The sequence below is a fragment of the Peromyscus eremicus genome, chromosome 13 (assembly GCF_949786415.1).
Source record: "Peromyscus eremicus chromosome 13, PerEre_H2_v1, whole genome shotgun sequence".
Classification (NCBI taxonomy): Eukaryota; Metazoa; Chordata; class Mammalia; order Rodentia; family Cricetidae; genus Peromyscus; species Peromyscus eremicus.
This window is the reverse complement of record NC_081429.1, coordinates 26193564-26211797: the sequence shown is the minus strand read 5'-3', so window position 1 is coordinate 26211797 and position 18234 is coordinate 26193564. Positions and strand designations below refer to the sequence as shown.

The 18234-nt window shown below is 42.6% G+C and overlaps 1 protein-coding gene and 1 long non-coding RNA gene across 4 annotated transcripts in view; one reads left to right on the top strand and one right to left on the bottom strand.

Annotated features, from left to right (window-relative positions):
• Positions 1-18234, bottom strand: part of Myom1 (myomesin 1) — a 124048-nt gene that overhangs the window by 75279 nt on the left and 30535 nt on the right. For both annotated transcript variants that reach the window (XM_059277910.1, XM_059277911.1), the window contains exons 7-12: positions 17849-17937; positions 17686-17745; positions 15111-15275; positions 12100-12261; positions 3326-3467; positions 108-307 (exon numbers count right to left, since the gene is read on the bottom strand). In XM_059277910.1, the coding sequence (XP_059133893.1) occupies positions 108-307; positions 3326-3467; positions 12100-12261; positions 15111-15275; positions 17686-17745; positions 17849-17937 (818 nt within the window). The remainder of the gene's footprint in view (positions 1-107; positions 308-3325; positions 3468-12099; positions 12262-15110; positions 15276-17685; positions 17746-17848; positions 17938-18234) is intronic.
• Positions 9781-15430, top strand: LOC131923052 (uncharacterized). Of its 2 annotated transcripts, none has more exons than XR_009382491.1 (4): positions 9781-9794; positions 11105-11283; positions 11362-11479; positions 15024-15430. It is a non-coding gene; the product is annotated as an uncharacterized LOC131923052 (long non-coding RNA). The 2 variants fall into 2 exon arrangements; XR_009382490.1 differs by lacking the exon at positions 9781-9794 and adding an exon at positions 9802-9985.

The window sequence follows — 18234 nt, the reverse complement described above, 5'->3', positions numbered from 1 at the left end:
CTCGAAAAACCAAAAAACAAAAAAAACAAAACAAAACAAAAAAAAACAAAACTATCACAGTATTTTTTAAAGGCTCATCGTGACGCAGAGACATGAAGAGGGCTTACTTTTAAGTCTAGCTTTCTCAGCTGGATCCAGGGCAGCCACGGGCTCAGAAACTCGAGACGGCAGGCCTATTCCAGTTTTATTCACAGCTCGAACTCGGAATATGTAGGAACGACCTTCTATCAAACCAGTGACTGGAAACCGAGCAAACTTCACGGGTGTGTCGTTACATTGAGACCAGCTGTCTGTGCCCACCTCACACCTGAGGGAAAGAGGGGTTAGCACAAGTTACACTGAGTGTGGCCAAGGCACAAATCCACCTGCAGACCTTCCCTGTGTCAAAACACTCAGCGCCTGCATGGCTTCTTAGGTTTAGACTTCACTTCGTTCCACTCAAGTTCAATGTGTCCTTTAATTTCTTTCTTTTAAAAATTCCAGTTCTGAGAGAGAGAGAAAGGGAGAGAGAGAGAGAGAGAGAGAGAGAGAGAGAGAGAGAGAGAGAGAGAGGAAGTAAAAGGACAACTTGAAGATGTTTCTCTTCTATCATGTGGGGTTATATGGGCATCCACCTTTATTCACTAAGACATCTTATCTGCCAGCAACTTGTCTTTTTTATAGGAAGAATGAATCCTCTGCCCTTCCCTGAACAAGCAGCTGAGGGGTCTTGTGTGTCAAAAAGAGGGGTTAGAGATGGGGGTAAGAAAGTTGTGCAGGTATCCAGAATCTTTTTTGTTTTATTTTTTAATGTGTATGGGTGATTTGCCCACACGTATGTCTGTGTACCTCTTGTGTGCCTGGTAACTGCCAAGGACAGTAGACGTTGTTGGATCGCTTGTAACTGGAGTTACAGACAGTTGTGAGCTGCCATGTGGGTGCGGGGACTTGAACCCGGGTCCTCTGGAAAAGCAGCCAGTGCTTTAACCATGGGGCCATCTCTCCAGAATCTTTATAGAGAGGCTTAGGGGATCCCTCACTCATCTCCCTACTGACACCTTTAATTCCACTGCTGGTGATTTCTTTGCCAACTTCTTTAGACATTTTCTTTTAAAAGCAGAATTAAAAGATAACTGCAGCTGGGAATGGTGGTGCACACCTGTAACCCCAGGATTTGGGAGTCTGAGGCGGAGGATCATGACCTTGAGGCTAGTCTAGGCTATACAGGGAGACTGTCTCCAAAAACTAAAGCAAACGAACAGAACAGAACAGAACAGAAAACTGTTTGTACTGCAGTTTGGGAAACAGCTTGCTGTTTTCTGACTTGATGATCTCTGTGTCTTGTGTGGGTTCAAGGGTCAGGAGGTTATTGTAATATATTTGTTTCTTTTCTTTCTTCATCCTCTGGTCTCTCTCCAAGGTCTTGCTATGTAGCCCAAGCTGGTTTTGAATTCATGACCCTCATGTCTCTACCTCCTAAGTGCTGGGACTGCCTGCCATGCCCAGCCATGCTTGTTTCTTTAACAGTGAGGCTGGTGATTCCCGTGGGGAAATGAAGTGCTTGGAAACTTATTTCTAATTGCCTGCTAATGTAGTTCCTGGCACCCAATAACAGAGTCAGGGAGCTGCTCAAGAGACAAACATGATAGTTCATATGAGGCTACCAGTCAACACAGCTTTAGATTCATTGTTGGAGTGAATTGTGCAGCATTATGATAAAGCAATTCCTTGTTTTTTACCAATAGTACACAAGGCTTTTAGTTTGAAATGCACCCCCTGTACGGCATTATGTTCAAAATGTATAATTTTCAAACAGTTCTCATGGGAGGGCAATTCCAGGAGCCATATAAAATACAGACAGGGGCCTGTGTTCCCTTCTTCGCTCTCATTTTCCATTCTTTGATATGGATGATGATCGTTTTCTTCAACATTATGTAAAGTCCTATCAAATGTATCTGCAGTTCAAGTCTTCTATCCACTTTCCTACATCTCTGCTCTGTAGAGTTTCTGGAGTTGCTGTTTGTGTGTGTGTGTGGGGGGGGGGGGGGGATGGCGGCAGAAAGCTGAGGGACTACAGCAGTTGTCCTAGACCTATCTCCCATGGTTCTGTCTGGACTCTCCCACTTCCCTATTCAGACACTGCCACATTAGAACATGCTTCTTAACCTTCATGTGTGCAGGGGGAAAAAGGTGAAGGATGTCTTCTCTAGAAGCTTCTATAGCATGTTGGAGCAGAAGAGCACTGACCTACAGTCAAGCTGATATCTGAACTCTAGCTCTGAACTTCCTATCCATGTGACCTTAGGTGAGGTAATGTTTCCTTGCTGGCACGTGGCTTGGGCCAGCTCTTTCTTACTTGTAATAGCAAGGCCTGTCGTTTAGAACAGTGTCAGAGCAGATGGTAAATATTAGCCATGGTGTGCTTCCCCGTAAAGACCAAGGCCAGAGAAGAACAGCGTGCGCTGACTGCCTGTAACCTCCGTAAAGTTTGCAACCCCCTTGGCTGTTTGTCAGAGACAACAAAACAGAGCTGACAGTAGGGAAGGAGGAGCTTCTGTAATCCTCCACATTCATCAGAAGTAAGCGGAGCTTCCGTCCACGTCATGTCTACAGTTCAACACTATGAACTGATTACAAGCACCTCTCTGGAAGGTACTGAGCACACGGGGCACGCTTTCACTTACTGTTACGAGTCTGAGTTACAAGTAATACGCTGACATAGATCATCTGCCTCTGATGGTTTCCACACACAAAAGCAAAAAGAATTGGGGCAACTATTAGAAGAGAAACTAAGTCAGGGAATCACAAACTTGGGCCAATAATCTGAATGCGTTGCTTGTATTACCCAAACCTAGTAGATACGAATGTGTAAAATCCACAAATCTCAGGATCCGTAAGTTCTGAAGACTGTAATCAGCAAGGACTCATAGGTAAGAGTGTAGCCTAACACTGAATTTTTGTTACTATTTCTTATATAATATAGATAACTGGAAACCACATCATATGGTATAAGGAATTCATTTGTGCTCCTAAAGTCGGTACTCTTAAATAACCGTCATACTAGGGATATTGATGCTGAGTACATTGAATATCAGCTCTTTCACTTCAACATTGGCCTTTGCTGTTAGGTTTCCAAAGTCCTTACTCTCTTGCCAAGTTAGTGGCATGAGTTGGTTGTCAAATTCAAAGAATTTATGTAAATAAGTAGGTATTAATATGTACTAAGACAGGGAGAGGAGGCAAAAACCAGAAGAGAAAGCATTTCACTTAGAAATAATGGGAAAAATCAAGTACGCGTCTGCCCATCCACAGCAGAACTCGGACTGATGTTAGGCCCAGCACTAACTTATCAATAAAGTATCCAAGGATAGGGCTCCCTCCATCCACAGCGGGCTGCTTCCAAGAGATTATGATGTAATCTTTGTTAGCATCCAAAGACACCACATCCAAGGGTGCTGCGGGGGCTCCTTCGATCTCTGCATCAGCGTCTGTGGAGACAAGGGATCCTGTTAATGGCTCCTCCAGGCTCTGCCAGCTTGGCAGACTGAGGTCATGGTGCACACATTTCCTACAGATCGCCGTAGCTACATATTTGGCTTCATAGAGCAAGCTTCAGATCTTATAATTTGTTTATCAATATAACAGGGTGTGCTTTTCACTTTTGCGGGAAGAACATTATGTTAGATAGTAAAAAGGGCTCTGAAAAGAACCCATGGATTTTGTCTCCTCACCCTTGCTTCCCAGAGTATTCTAAAAATATTAATAAGGAAATGTCAAACAGGTGGCTCGTGCCAGAAAGTCTGTTCTTAAGACATTGGTTGGGCAATGGTACCAAATCTCTGACAGGCTCCCAAAGGGACAGACATTCCCTCGTGTTACCTGAACGCACACACAAGAATAAAAACCATGGAGCTCTGACCACCATTAAGTGGGCGTTGCCCTTTGAAGAAGAAAACATCTGCTACGATCAAATGTGATGGTCTATTTGATTGGATTGAGAGACACGGATGAGATTGCTGAAGCGCATCTGAGTTGTCTGTGAATGTGTTTCCAAGACCATTGGATGATGACAGCTCTGGCCTAATCAATGGTTTAGCCCAGTGATTAACAACTGAATAGATGATTGGTGAGTGGTGGACCGTGGAAGGTAGGGATTCGATGGATGAAGGAGGTCAGTGGACACATGTTCAAAAGGTTTGTCTTGCCCTGGCTCCTTCTTGCTACCACCCCTTCTTCTGAGCTGACACAAGTTGAGCAGGTCTGTTCTACCTGCTCTACCACACATGAGTCTCACCACAGGCCCTGGAATATGGGGCCAGCCTACCATGGGATGAAACATCTGACACTGTCAACTAACCTAAATCCTGTAAGAGAGCCTGGCAAACAGAAGACCAAAACCAAAAACAAACAAAAATCAACACATGTGATGACTGTTCCAGAACTGAAGATACGTAGGGAAAAAGCCCACATTTGAGTTTAGTAAAAGTCTGTGATAAGACAGGAAACAGGACACTGACTGTTTATAAAGTAAGTTCCCCAGACTGTGAGCCCTCCCTAACTCCCCAGAACTTCCAGAAGGAAAGGAAATAAAAATATACCATCAGTAACCCTTTAAGTGAGAATGATCAAAGCCAGCGGTAAGTCTGGGGGAAGGGCCCACACTGCCAGTTCATCCTAGCATGTGAACAGAATTAGTTAGGAGAGCCTGGGACACATGGGAGCCACTTACCCAGGAGAAAACACCCCTGCCAACTGAACAAACAATCTTTTCCTATGATCTATACTCCTGCAACTCTCGTGAGTTACAAAGGTCCTTTAGATGATGGCAGAAACATTTGTAGATCTCTGGGTTTAGTGTTAATAGGTCTGCATTACTTGTGAATGTTCTCTGGGTAAATGTCTTCTGCAGACCCGCTAAAGGAGAATGGCACCAACAAATCAAATGGCCAAGGCTGAATTTAGAATCCTCGCATGCTATGCAACAGAAAACCAGTGCTTTCCTGCAAGCATGTCTCTCTCCTCACGGGTTTTGTGAGCAGGGTAGGGACAGTGATGTTCCTGACGAAGGAAGAGCAGAGCAAGAGCTGATGCTGATGCTGATGTGCGCAGGTACCAGAAGAGGCGCCACCCTCGAGGGGGGACAGCTGGCAACAACACAGACACACCCTTGTGTCAAAGGCCGATGACTCCACGCACTGATGGAGCAATTCCCATGTTGACAGAGCAGAGTCTAGTTAGCTGAACAGCCCCTGTGTTTGGTGTGTGTCACAAAGCAGGGACACACTGTAACAGACCATGGAAGACAACAGCTGTCCAGAGAGCCAAAATCAGTACTTTTTTTTTTTTTTTTCTGAGACAGGGTTTCTCTGTGTAGCTTTGTGCCTTTCCTGAAACTCACTCTGTAGCCCAGGCTGGCCTCGAACTCACAGAGATCCTCTTGCCTCTGCCTCCCGAGTGCTGGGATTAAAGATGTGCACCCAGCACGGTCAGCATTTTTGTAACACAGTTTGCAAGATGTCATTCAGGGGGTGTACTTGATGATCTATTTAGTTATTTAGGCATTCACTCATGCATGCATTCATTCATTCATTCATTCATTCATTCATCTACTCATCGCCACCTCTAGACCACAACCTCTATGTGCTGACCCTGAGGAAACACTTCCCAGAAAATTCTGCCTCAATGATACTGGTCTCTTCTTAATCATAGCTGATTCTCCAGCCCCAGCTGACTGGCATTTGCTGTCCCAGAAAAGCAAAGGGTTCACTTTAGTGGTTCTTAATTCAAAATACCACAAGAACAACCACTAATTTAGCTGTGCCTGTGAAATGGGGGGGGGGGCTCACTCTCTGGGGATTTTACTTCATAAATAATCAATGTCTTCCTGTATTATCTTGGACTCTTACTAAACTTGGGTGTGGGTATTGTGTCAAAGTTGTTTCCCTAAGTTCATTTAATACACTTCTAGGTACGTGTCTGGCTAGTTTTATGTCAGCTTGATACAAGCTGGAGTCATTTGGGAAGAAGGACTATCATTTGAAAAAATGCCTCTACTATATTGGCCAGCAGGCAAGTCTGCCAGGCATTTTCTTAATGGGTGATTTAAAGGGAGGCCCCGCCCATTGTGGGTGGTGCCATCTCTGGACTGGTGGTCCTGGGTTCTATAAGAAAGCGGGCTGAGCAGACCATAGAGAGCAAGCCAGTAAGCAGCACCCCTCCATGGCTCTGCATCAGCTTCTCCCTTCATATTCTGGGCTCAGCTTCCCTCAGCGATGGCTCTGTAAGTTGTAAGATGAAATAAACTCCACATTGCTTTGGGTCATGGTGTTTCATCACAGCAATAGAAACCCTAACTAAAACAGTACTAACACAAAAGTTAAAAATAAGTATTGTTCTTGTTCTCAAGAAGGTGCAATACGCTGTGGGGAGCCAAGTATGCTCGGAATGTCAGCAACACAACTGTGGAGTGTTCTCACTCATGTCTGGTTTCCAGCAGCTGATGCTGTCCTGATCTGGCCCCAGTGCCCACCCAGCCAACATTTACTTCTTCTGAGCGTCTATCCTTCTCTCTCCCAACCTCCAAATAGCTGAACTTTTTGTAGGCTGATAAACTGAGTCAAAGATTAGCCTGCTACTTGTTATAGTTTGGCCTCAGACATAGGCAAGTAATAACCTTTTTCAAAATGTTATCTTTTTGTTTATATTTATTATAAAGGTAGCACATGATTATAAAATAAATGATAATCAAGAAGGTTAAAATCTCCTTTAACTCTGTAACTCAAAATAATGACTATTGACATATTGGCCTAAGCCTTTCTAGATTTGTTTTATTTTTATACTTATAAATAAAGGAGAATTTTTTTTTAGATGTGTCTTAATATATAGCTTAGGCTGGCCTAGAATTGAAAATTCTCCTGCCTTGGTCTGGTAAATGCTAGGATTATAGGTGTGTGCCAACACATCTAACAAAAATGATAATGAATATTACTATTTGTAGCCCAGGCTTGGAACTCACTATGTAGCCCAGGCTGGCCCTGAACTCATGGTGATCTTGCTGCTTCATCCCTCATGTTCAAGGGTTACAGTCATCTGTGACCACATGGCTAAATATGATTATTTTTTAAATAATCTGGGTCATGGTCTTCATGAAAACTGCTTTTTTCTTGATATATTTCAATAAGTATAGGTATATATCATTAGTTTTCATTGCTATGTAGTATTTTGCTGTTTGTGTGGAGCATGAACTTTTTATATTTATTCACATATATTTCTGCCTCCTTATTAAAATATACCTATGTAAAAAGACATTTTATTTTACTTTCTCATTATCAGTGAACATCTGGATTTCTCCAGTTTTCTGTAATATTTGTCTTCACCTTGTCCACTTTGTCCTAGAGCTGGAGAAGTTGGATGGTGTACTTTAAATACATAGTTGCACAACACCCTCAGAAACTCTGAAGCAATTCATGGTCACAGGAGAACCTGTTCCTGTATTTCCCTACCCTGGTAGAATTGTTTTTATTATGTGTGTTGTATGTATGTATGGGTGTGTGCACGTGTATGGGTAGGCACGCATATGTGCACACATGTATGGAGACCAGAATTCAAGGAGTGGTGTCTTCCTCAGTTGCTCTCCATATTGCTTTTGGAGATAGTGTCCCACTAAATCAGGAGTCTATGGAGTCAGCTAGACCGGCTTTCAGGGGTCCACCTGTCTCTGAAGCTACAGTTTCAGGGGTCCACCTGTCTCTGCCTCTGCCCCAGCCCCAAGCCCAAGGCCCTCCAATGCTTAGGTTATAGAAGTCTCCTGCTGCACCTGGCTTTCACATGGGTGTTGGGGGATTAATGTGTATGCAGCAGGCACTGAGCTATTTCCCCAGCCCCCACAAGGGAGTTTTAAAATCTTGTTATCTTTTCGGTTCGGTAGATAAAGCATCACCTGTCTGCTATTTAGGATGCTTTCGTTACTAATAATATTTTCTCCATGTACCTGCATGCCATTTGCATGATGTTTCTGTCTCATCATCTATAACTTTATGATGTGTGTGTGTGTGTGTGTGTGTGCACTTGTGTAGGGAGGGATTAAGGTAGAACAGGGTATGTAACAAGTGTTGACCTTAAGTATTTCTGATAACTTATTAGTGGCTCTTCTCTTTTTATTGTTTGTTTACAACATCTATATTTTACAATATACATATTATCTGTGTAATAAAAACCTGTCCGAATGTGCTCAGCTCTGCAATGTTTCTACAGAATATGGTCTTTTACATGAAGGTGCTGATATAGAAGCTACTCTGTAAGCAGTCAAAATACCAGAACCCCAGAAGAGTGCCTTTTAGTGGCTTTTCACACCACCATGGGAAAAGTTTAAAAACACATAAAGATATCATTTGAAATGCTTTGTGGTTCCGAAAAAGTTAAATATGAATGTGTAGTATGACCCAACAATTCAGCATGTGGGTGTATATATTGAAGAGAAATGAAAAAACTGTCCCATAAATATGAACATGAATATTGATAGTGCTAGCACTCTTAAAAACACTACACGGTAGGGACAATCCTGTCACCCATTAACTAGTGGATGTACAGACAGCATGAGGCACGTCTACACATTGGAATACTAATCTAGCAACAAAAAGGGACAGGCTACCGTATGTATGATGACATAAGTGAACCTCAAAACGCTGAGTGAAGGAAGGCAGACTCAGAAGAACACTGAGGTGCAAAGACATCCTGAAAGAAAACTTGTAGACATGGAAAGTAAATTGTGGCTGCAAAAGCCATGACTGGGCATGGGAGTGACTTGGGGAAGCTCAGAGTGATGGAAATATTGGAGAAGGAAGTTATGGTGGTGACTGTTAACTCTGCAAGTATATTTACAAACGTTCAAGTGTGCAGTTAACGTGGGAGAACTTTGAGTGTGTTTATACCTAAGTAAAGATGTTTTCAAGATTCTGAAATACATCATTTCAAATCAATAAAGTAAAGGATGAAGCTGAGTGGCAGAGGGTTTGCTCTGCACATACAAGTCTCTGAGCTTTACAACAGGGCAATAGTAGTAGTAATATAAAAAATAAACTTTTCTAAAAGTTGTCAAGTTCACAGTATAATTGCTGAACTCTCCCCCCACCCCAGTTAGCTACTCAATCCTTCATATTAACATCTGATAAATTTTAGCATCTTTCCATTTCCTTAATTTGTGGAGTATGAAAACTGGTGTGTAAAATTTAAACGTTGGCCCCTTCTCTGCATCTGCAGCCAGTCATGCGTAGTCTTGTCCAAACCTGGCAGGGACATAGCTGTGGTGGGGCATGAGAAGTGCAGAGCAACCCAGCCAGGCCCAGTTCCCAAAGCAAGGCCACCAAGGATCTCGTCTCTGCCTCTGCGGTTGTTTTGCTAACTAGAGATAGTCTCCGGTTGGTTGAGATAAGACGCGAAGAGGGAAGGAAGACTTGGCATATTCAGCCACTACCTAGCCAAGCTGATTCAGGTTGTTTGGCTAACCTAACTTGCTGATGAGTCTCAGCAAGCCTGTTTCCATAGCAACCTTTATGAAGGTTGCCTCCTCCATTCCCTCAGCAATACCTGACTTTACCCACAATGCTTCTGTGGCGAAGACACTGACATATTTCCCAGATGTTACAGATGTTCATACATCTTTCATCAGTTGCTGGTTCGTGACCAAATCTAGTGATCTTTGGTTATTGTTCAACATGGGTATGACAGAGTATTACGTGTCCCTGGAACGCATTCTTCCTGCTTCCGCTTGGTGTTGTGACCACTAAGTGTTGCCAGGAACATGTGGGCCGTCCTTGGTGAGTGTTGTACACAGAATATACAAAACGTTTGTTCACCAAACAGAAGAGATGTGAGCAGCCCCACCCCCAGCTCCTGGGACAACAGTATGAAGTAGGGGGACCCGGGATACTGCATGATCATCCTGAGCAGAGCCAACAGGGCCACCATCCAACCTCTGAAGTGACGGACTTAGAGCAAAGGCCAGGAAGTGAGGAACCATCATGGACTGACAAGTGAAAGCTCAGTGGTTATCTCATTTCTGCAGCTAGCCAGCACCCTAATCAAAATCTTAGCTGAGGCATCAGAAGACGTGTGTCCTAAACCACTGTCATGGTTTGTGGGCCCTTCTGAGGCCCCTTGTAAGAACAATGCAATGCTTTTTTTAAATTAAATTTTGTGGGGTGTGTGTGTGTGTGTGTGTGTGTGTGTGTGTGTGTGTGTGTGCACATGTTGTATGCATGTGTGCAGGTATGTGTGTGTATTGTATGCATGTGTGCAGGTGTGTACTGACTGTGTGTGTGTGTGTATTATATGCATGTGTGCAAATGTATGCTGATGCATGTATTGTATGCTTGTGGCAGGTGTGTGCTGATGTGTGTATTGTATGCATGTGGCAGGTGTGTGCTGATGCATGTGTAGACCAGAGGCTGATGTTGGGCATCTTCCTTGGTCAATCTCCACCCTACTTTTTGAGACAAGGTCTCTAACTGAACGTGGAGCCAGCAAATTCAGCAAGACTGGCTGGGCAGACACCCCACAGACCCTCTTATTATGTCTCCCCAGCACTGGACATACAGGTGGGAGCCATCACCCGGGTGCTGGGGATCTGAACTCAGGTCCTTGTGCTTACCCGGCCAGCAGTTTACCAACTGAGCTGTCTCCTGAATCCAGTAAGAACAATGCTTTAAAATTTATAAAAGACATGAGATTTCAGAAGAAATCAATTTTTTTTTTTTTGAGACAGGGTTTCTCTGTGTAGTTTTGGTGCCTGTCCTGGATCTCGCTCTGTAGACCAGGCTGGCCTCGAACTCACAGAGATCTGCCTGGCTCTGCCTCCCGAGTGCTGGGATTAAAGGCATGTGACACCATCACCCAGCCAGAATAAATCAATTATATTGATACAAGGTTCTAATTACAGAGCTAGTGGGAGTCTTTGATCTTATTGTTAAGACATCTGGATGGCATCTACAATTCCATCTACATCAAAATGCCTATGAGTCAATTTTTCTATTTAGTACATAAGAGATAACAATTAGTAAATCATCTATATTGTTTATACTTTTAATTGTCTGTGCATTTTGATGTCCTCTACTCTTTCTGGCTGCAGAGAGGCTGCTCCTTCCCAGGCTATCTGAAGCTGAGAGAGGACAACCTCTCTCCACAGGAGGGCTTGGACATGCACACAAGCATCCTGCAAGTGAGTCTCCTCTACCTGGTTCACACTACCCAGGAGGAACATTCTCAATCAGCCTCCCACACCCCTACCTGCCCTCTACCCTTAACTAGGTATGTATAGAGGACCTCCACAGCTCAGAGCCCCCCAAAGTCAATCTAACCACCACACCTACACCTTTCCCTTTCCAGACAACTCCAGTGAAGGCCACAGTCCAAGTTCTCCCAAGTTCCTGACCTTTGGCCTCTGGAGCCATTGACCCTGGTGCTTTCCCACGTGGCCCTGAGGAGCCTCCTGCTTCTGAGACCTGTGAGTAGAATACACTTTGTTTCCTTGAGACTATTCTGTGTCTCCTGAGGCTGTACATGCCTATTACATGAAAAAACATAGAGCACAGGTTGAAAGTGCTAGGATCCCATGGAGAGCAACACGTCGCTGAACATACCCGGCCTGTTCAAGACACTAGTGGGAAAAGAAGGCATAAAACCAACAGCTGCAGTTAGTGTGAGAACCAAGTTCCACGCGTGTTCCCTTCCTCATCAAATCTAAGCCATGAGAAGGAGTCTGGCATGAAATAATACGTTTGCTCTCTGAGGTGCTCATTAAAGAGGAAGTTTCCAAATAATGTTGAGTCTTTCATAGCAGCTTCCATGAACTCAGACAGATTTCCAAACTATGAGAATTTAGAAGCTCCACTTACTGTCCTAGTGACATTAAAGACATTCTCCTCTTGTAAGTGACAGACACGGTCTGGAAACCAGTTACTTTTGTGCCGGTGCCTGTGAGGATCATTTTGTACTCGGCCTAGTCCTGTTCCGGGTTATCAGGAGGACTTTTTAACGACTCTGACCATTACTAAAACACGTCGGACTGACTGTGGACTCAGTGTTGGAGTGTGGCTGTGTGTTCTGCTTTTTGCCAGGTCTTACCTCGAACAAAGACGTAAGCGCTGTACTGTTCATAATACTCTCCCATCCGCACACGGATTGTGTAGAGGCCTTCGTCTTCTTTGTTGAGGTGAGAGAACGTGAGCGTTGCCCGGTCTCCACTCCAGTGCGTTTCCACCCATTTTGACGGAGAAACAGGTGCTCCTAGAAATGTAGAAAACAAGCAGATTCATTGACGTGACCCTCCTTAGTTCCCTCTCTTCCCCACTCCACCCCTCTCCCTCTCTCCTTTCGTCCACGCTGAAGGTCACTTGACTCTTAGAACTCTCTAGATCTTTAAGCCATTCTGGCGTGTTTAATATTAGGAAAAATACTAGACAGAAGTGAGGGACTCCATGGCAGACACATAATTTGTAACATCTGACAAAATTAAAATGTAAAGCTCTGTGTTCAAAGAGCAGAGAAGTTCAAAGTGTTGAGTTTTGCCGCTGTGCTGGCTGGTTTATATCAACTTGATGTGGGCTAGAGTCATATGAAAGGAGGGAACCTCAATTGAGACAATGCCTCCATAAGATCCAGCTGTAGGGCATTTTCTTAATTAGTGATTGATGGGGCAGGGCCCAGTCCATGGCGGGTGGTGCCAACCCTGGACTGGTGGTCCTGGGTTCTATAAGAAAGCAGGCTGGGCAAACCATGATGAACAAGACAGTAAAAGCAGCACCCCTCCATGGCCTCTGCATCAGCTTCTGCCTCCAGGTTCCTACCCTGTTTGAGTTCCTAGCCTAACTTCTTCAGTGATACTGTGATGTGGAAGTGTAGGCCAAATAAACCCTTCCTGTGGTTTTTCATCACAGCAATATTAACCCTAACAAAAACAGCCTCTTTTCATTTAAAAATATCCTGTTACTTATAACAGGGGTCATAGAAACTACAAAAAAAATTTAGTGCCATAATTATGTGCAACAGATAAATATAAATCTTAATATTCTAGAATAGGTGACTGTTGAGGAAGAATTTTTTCTAAAATGACTCAATTGTACAATCATTTTTTGTATTATCTGAACTGAATTTTAAATGTAAATTTATACAATTGTATTTTAAAGTTTATTCTGATATGTCCTTTAACTTTTAGAAGTCGTGATTCATATACAATCTAAAATTCCTGCTTATGCATTCCATCTCTATGTTTTCAGCAAAAGGAAGAACTAATTCTACAACTGTTCCTTTTGTTAATAACTGGCCCACTCAGAAACTTACATGAAAAACATCTTTCCATTGAATGCTACAATCTTTAAATTGCATTTTAAGACTCAGAGCCAAAGGTTCCAAACTCTGAGGAAGACTAACCTCCTCACTCGCTCTCCTTCAGTGTCTATGAGCTCACTGGGATGTGTGGTATTTCACAGATAAGCTTGCTGCAGGCTACTCAGTCCTGTCCCTGTGTGTGTGTGTGGAGGGGAGGTTAGTTTCCACCCACAGCCTCTAGAAATGAGTTCTGGGGTAGGTGGGGGAACTACCTCCTAGTGGGTCCCCCTATTATTTCCTGTAGAGTCTGTTCTGTCTGGGGCCACAGCCATGGTCACCACTTCGCTGCTGCTGCTGGGACCATGACCTTGCTAATTCCAATTGGGTCAGGTCATGGTCCCAACCAGCATGTTGGAACCTTAGGGGCCCCAGATTGCCCCAGGTGTTCACATGTACACCTGATGGTCAGGCCCTCAGCTTAGAGGGCATATTGCCCATGGCCCACCACTAACCCGAGCCTATGATTATCTATATTACCACTCGGCCTGTCTTCTCTGTTCTGTGCACGCTCTGTAGTCCCATAGGGCTTCACATATAAAATGTAAGTTTACAGATAAAATGAGGGGCTTGAGAGATGGCTCAGTGGTTAAGAACACTAGCCGCTTTGCCTGAGGACTTGAGTTCAATTCCCAACAACCACATGGTGGCTTACAACCATGTGTAACTCCAGTTCTGGGGGACCTAATGGCCTCCTCTGTCAGGGCATACACATAATGCACAAACATATATCTAGACAAAACATCCATACACATAAAATTAAATTAAATTTTTTTTAAAAAATAAAATGATATGAATGTCAAGCCAATGGCTACATAGCATTGAACTCAGCTCAGGTAGCCTTCCAGAGCAGTCCTGTGTGATGGCAACATTTACATTCCCCAGCAAACAGGATAATTTTTATTTATTTTGTGTCCATTTTTGTACTAGTTTACATATTTTGTATGAAGAATATATTTACTATAAACTTTTAAGTTATGAAGAGACTATCATATTAGCATAAGATTACCAGTCAGCAGTGGTGGTGCATGCCTTTAATCTCAGCACTCAGGAGACAGATGCAAGTGGATCTCTGAGTTCAAGGCCAGCCTAGTCTACAGAGCAAGTGCCAGGACAGCCAGGGCTACACAAAGAAACCCTGTCTCATAAAACCAAAAAAAGAAAAAAAATTACTACTGTCTGAATTGCTTCTGAAAATTTACTCTGCTGATTAATTAATAATATTAGGACTTATTTCACGAGGTTATATATGTTTTTAAAGTTTTACACAACTCTTATAAATGATATCTATAAGGAAAAATACTTTATCAAGTATCCTAGCTTACAAAGTAAACATACAGGTTTTTGGTAATTTATTATACATATTACTTGGTGACAAGTAAATATTACCTTCAGAAATATATTTTAGCTGGGCATGTTGGCTCAGACCTTTAATCCCAATACTGGGGAGGCAGAGGCAGTCATATCTCTGAGTTTGAAGGCAGCCCGCTCTACATAGTGAGAGTTTCAGGACAGTCAGAGCTACACAGTGAGACCCTGTCTTAGGGAATAAACATTATATATATATATATGTGTGTGTGTGTGTGTGTGTGTGTGTGTGTGTGTGTGTGTGTGTGTTTTAAAATGTATGTTAAAAACTTAGTACAGCAGAGTGTTGTCTTCAGCTTACAGGCCCTGGGAAGCAGATCTGCAACTGGCCCACATGCTTGTTTCATTAAGAAGCAAAGTAAGGACTCAGTCGAAAGACTTACCATTTCTATACCACTGGACCTCCGGCTGGAAGTGTTTAATTTCAGGAGTGATGACTACACGACAGCCCAGACTCATCGTCTCTCCTTCTCTCCCAAAAGACACATCAAACTTGTCATCAAAGTGGATCTCAAACTTGGATGCATAACCATAAGGGGTCACAGCAACTGGGCACAACAGAAACAAATACCAGTGATATGTCTCTCCAAAGGGATGCACAATTTTTAATAAGCATGGGCAGAAAGCAGCAGCAAAAAAATAGACCAAATTATGTGGGCAAAATCAAGTTGTACATAAGAAATACATGTATGCATACATCATATGCGTAAAAACTCTTACATCACTGATCATATAAGCTAAATGTCCATATTATTATTATAGGAACACAATGTAAACGGTCACATGTAATGTCTTAAATCTAAACTAAAACAACATTTAGCCTAGACTTTCTTAGCTATAATATAGGGGCTTTTTAATTTTAGATTTTGAGATAAATCCTACTGCTTACACCCTTGGGATAAAACAGTCCTATTAATTACTCATATGCTTTTCAGAAAGTTACTTCATTTTTTTTATGAACTATATAAAATATTATAAGAAACATCAATAGGAAAATACTAAAAGTTTAAAATAATACAACTTCTCAAAGATTATTCTTAGAAGTATTTATAGATTGAGCAAATGTCTACATCCTGTCAACTCTTCTGGGTTAGGACAGAAATGGCCACATATCGACAGGTTACCTAATATACCAGGCACTTCATACGGGGCACATAGTCTCTTCCTTTAACAACCTGATAGTAAAACTCATTCTGATTATAGAAACTCATGAAGGTAATAGACAGCTAATGCCATGACTTCACAAGCCCATAACTGCCAAAGCCTAGTTCTTGAGTCCTTTCTTGTTATGTTTTGTCTCTTTTCCCAAGGCCTTGAAATATTATCTTGAAAATACAACTTATCCTCTGTTGAGTTCAGTTTTGTCAGATATTCTAATAGCTGTCAGTTCAGATAAGCCCATAATGATTCTATTAGGTAAGTATCATTATGTTCTCCACAGAAGAAACTGTTGTGTGTGACTCCAGAGTAAGGCTAAATGTCTGCCCATATTCACCCATAGAACTTTCTAGAACTTTGGTTTTCAACCAATACATTGAACTTGTGTGTTGCCAGGTAACCATTAGTCAATGAGGAAATAGCTTCTCTTTGAAGAACATCTCCAGTCTGCCTAATTTCTATGTGATAATATTCCAGTGAAACCCAAGAGATTTGACTGGCTCAGATCCTGCAAAACCTTCAGAGGCTAGGTGATTCCAGAGCTGCCCTGGGGGACAGAGGAGAATTATAAGGAAGTTCTTTATCAGCCCCAAGGTCCCAAACCCAAATGGAAATGCACACAGGCTCTAACTTCTCCATATGTGGGATTGAGCTGGACCATCAAGAGAGTGCCTTGGTATTCAGTGGGAAGTCAGTTCTACCAACCAGGAGACAAAGCAGTCCACTGTCACTTTCTGTAGGCCTGTATCACACATGTTTTCCATCTGGGGGAAATGGCAGTGTCTGGGGAAACCTGTGAGCCAAATCCAGACTGCTTCCTGTTTGGTATCATTAAGAATGGGTTTTATTTTTAGATTTTTTTGATAGTTGAAAAAGATAAAAATCTAATATTTATGATGTGTGAAAAGTCATAGGAAATCCAAATTTCAGTGTCCATATTTATGGCTTTACTGGAATCCAGCGATGCACGTTCATCGACCTACGGCTTACAGAGGTGTTTGTGTTTCATATGTTAGGAACAGACGCACTAAGTCAGGAGGCAATCGGAAGACACTCTGGGAGAAACAGAGTCAGGCTGGGCTTTCAGAACCTGGCTTGAAAGAGAAGAAGAAAAGGGGAGAAATTTGGCCACGGGAATGAGCAGGATAAGGTCAGAGAACTGGGAAATGATAAATCAGGCCAATCATGGGGACTCTGAGAGCGACGCCATGATTTCAGAATTACTGATGTGATGGGAAAAGATCCTTTCCATCCACGGGATTGATACCAGGGATTGTAACTTTGAAGTTAGGAGCCATTCATGAAGTCAAGGAATAGGTAATAAACAGACAGCAAACTAGCCATTCATGAAGTCGAGGATTAGGTAATCTACAGATGGCAAACTAGCCAGTTAAGTGGAAGATGAAGCCAGAAGAAAGTATTAGTGTTAAGTATTTTCCGAACCACCATTCATGATTTAATGTGTAGAGAGTAAGTGAGGGCTGGACTGTCCTTTTCATTCTGAGCATACGATCAGTTTAACAAACATACACAGGCTACTTTTAAAATACAAAGAAAAAAACAAACTTGGAAACAGAATAGTAACCAAAGAATTTAAAAACAAACTAACCATGGCTGGATAGTATTATATCCATCCTGGCAAGTACTAATATATCATAGGCATTGTGAATTTATTTCATCATTTTAAAAATCATGTTGCTTCCCTAAACTCAAGGCTTCAGAATATTGTTTGGAATTGGAGCATTACTGTGCTACATCTTACATACAGGTGACATGTAGCAAATGTGCTGTTAAACTTACAGCTGAGAGGCATGGACGCTCCAGCACGGAAGTGAGTCTCATCCAATTCCCCCTTATATCCTAGAGAAGAAAAGAGAACACGCGAGCTGCTTTGTGATTGCCTGACTCTTTAGCATAGGAAGGAGTTTTAAATCCACTTTGAACAAAGCAAGGGCAAACCTACTCTTCACCACAACAGAGGCATATGCCGAGAGCTCTCCCTGAACATTCATCGCTGAGGCCCGGTACTGAGCCGTGTCTTCAAAGTCACATCTGCAGAAACACATGGAAATGAATAACCGTGGTGGTGACTCCTTGTAACTGTTGGTTGTTTTGCCAAGAAAGTCTTTGCTAACATAGCAGATTGCAAATCAGTGGCTGACATGTGCCTCTTTAGGACTCTTGCTGAAGGGACTATCTGTTCCTGTGGGACACTATATAGTCCAAATTATCTACTAATTTTCACAGTGCAGTAGGGCAGGAAGAAAACATCTACTGTGACTCTAACACTGGTTCATTTAAAATGCCAAACAAAAAGCTAACCCAGTACTAAGGCTATAAATTACACAG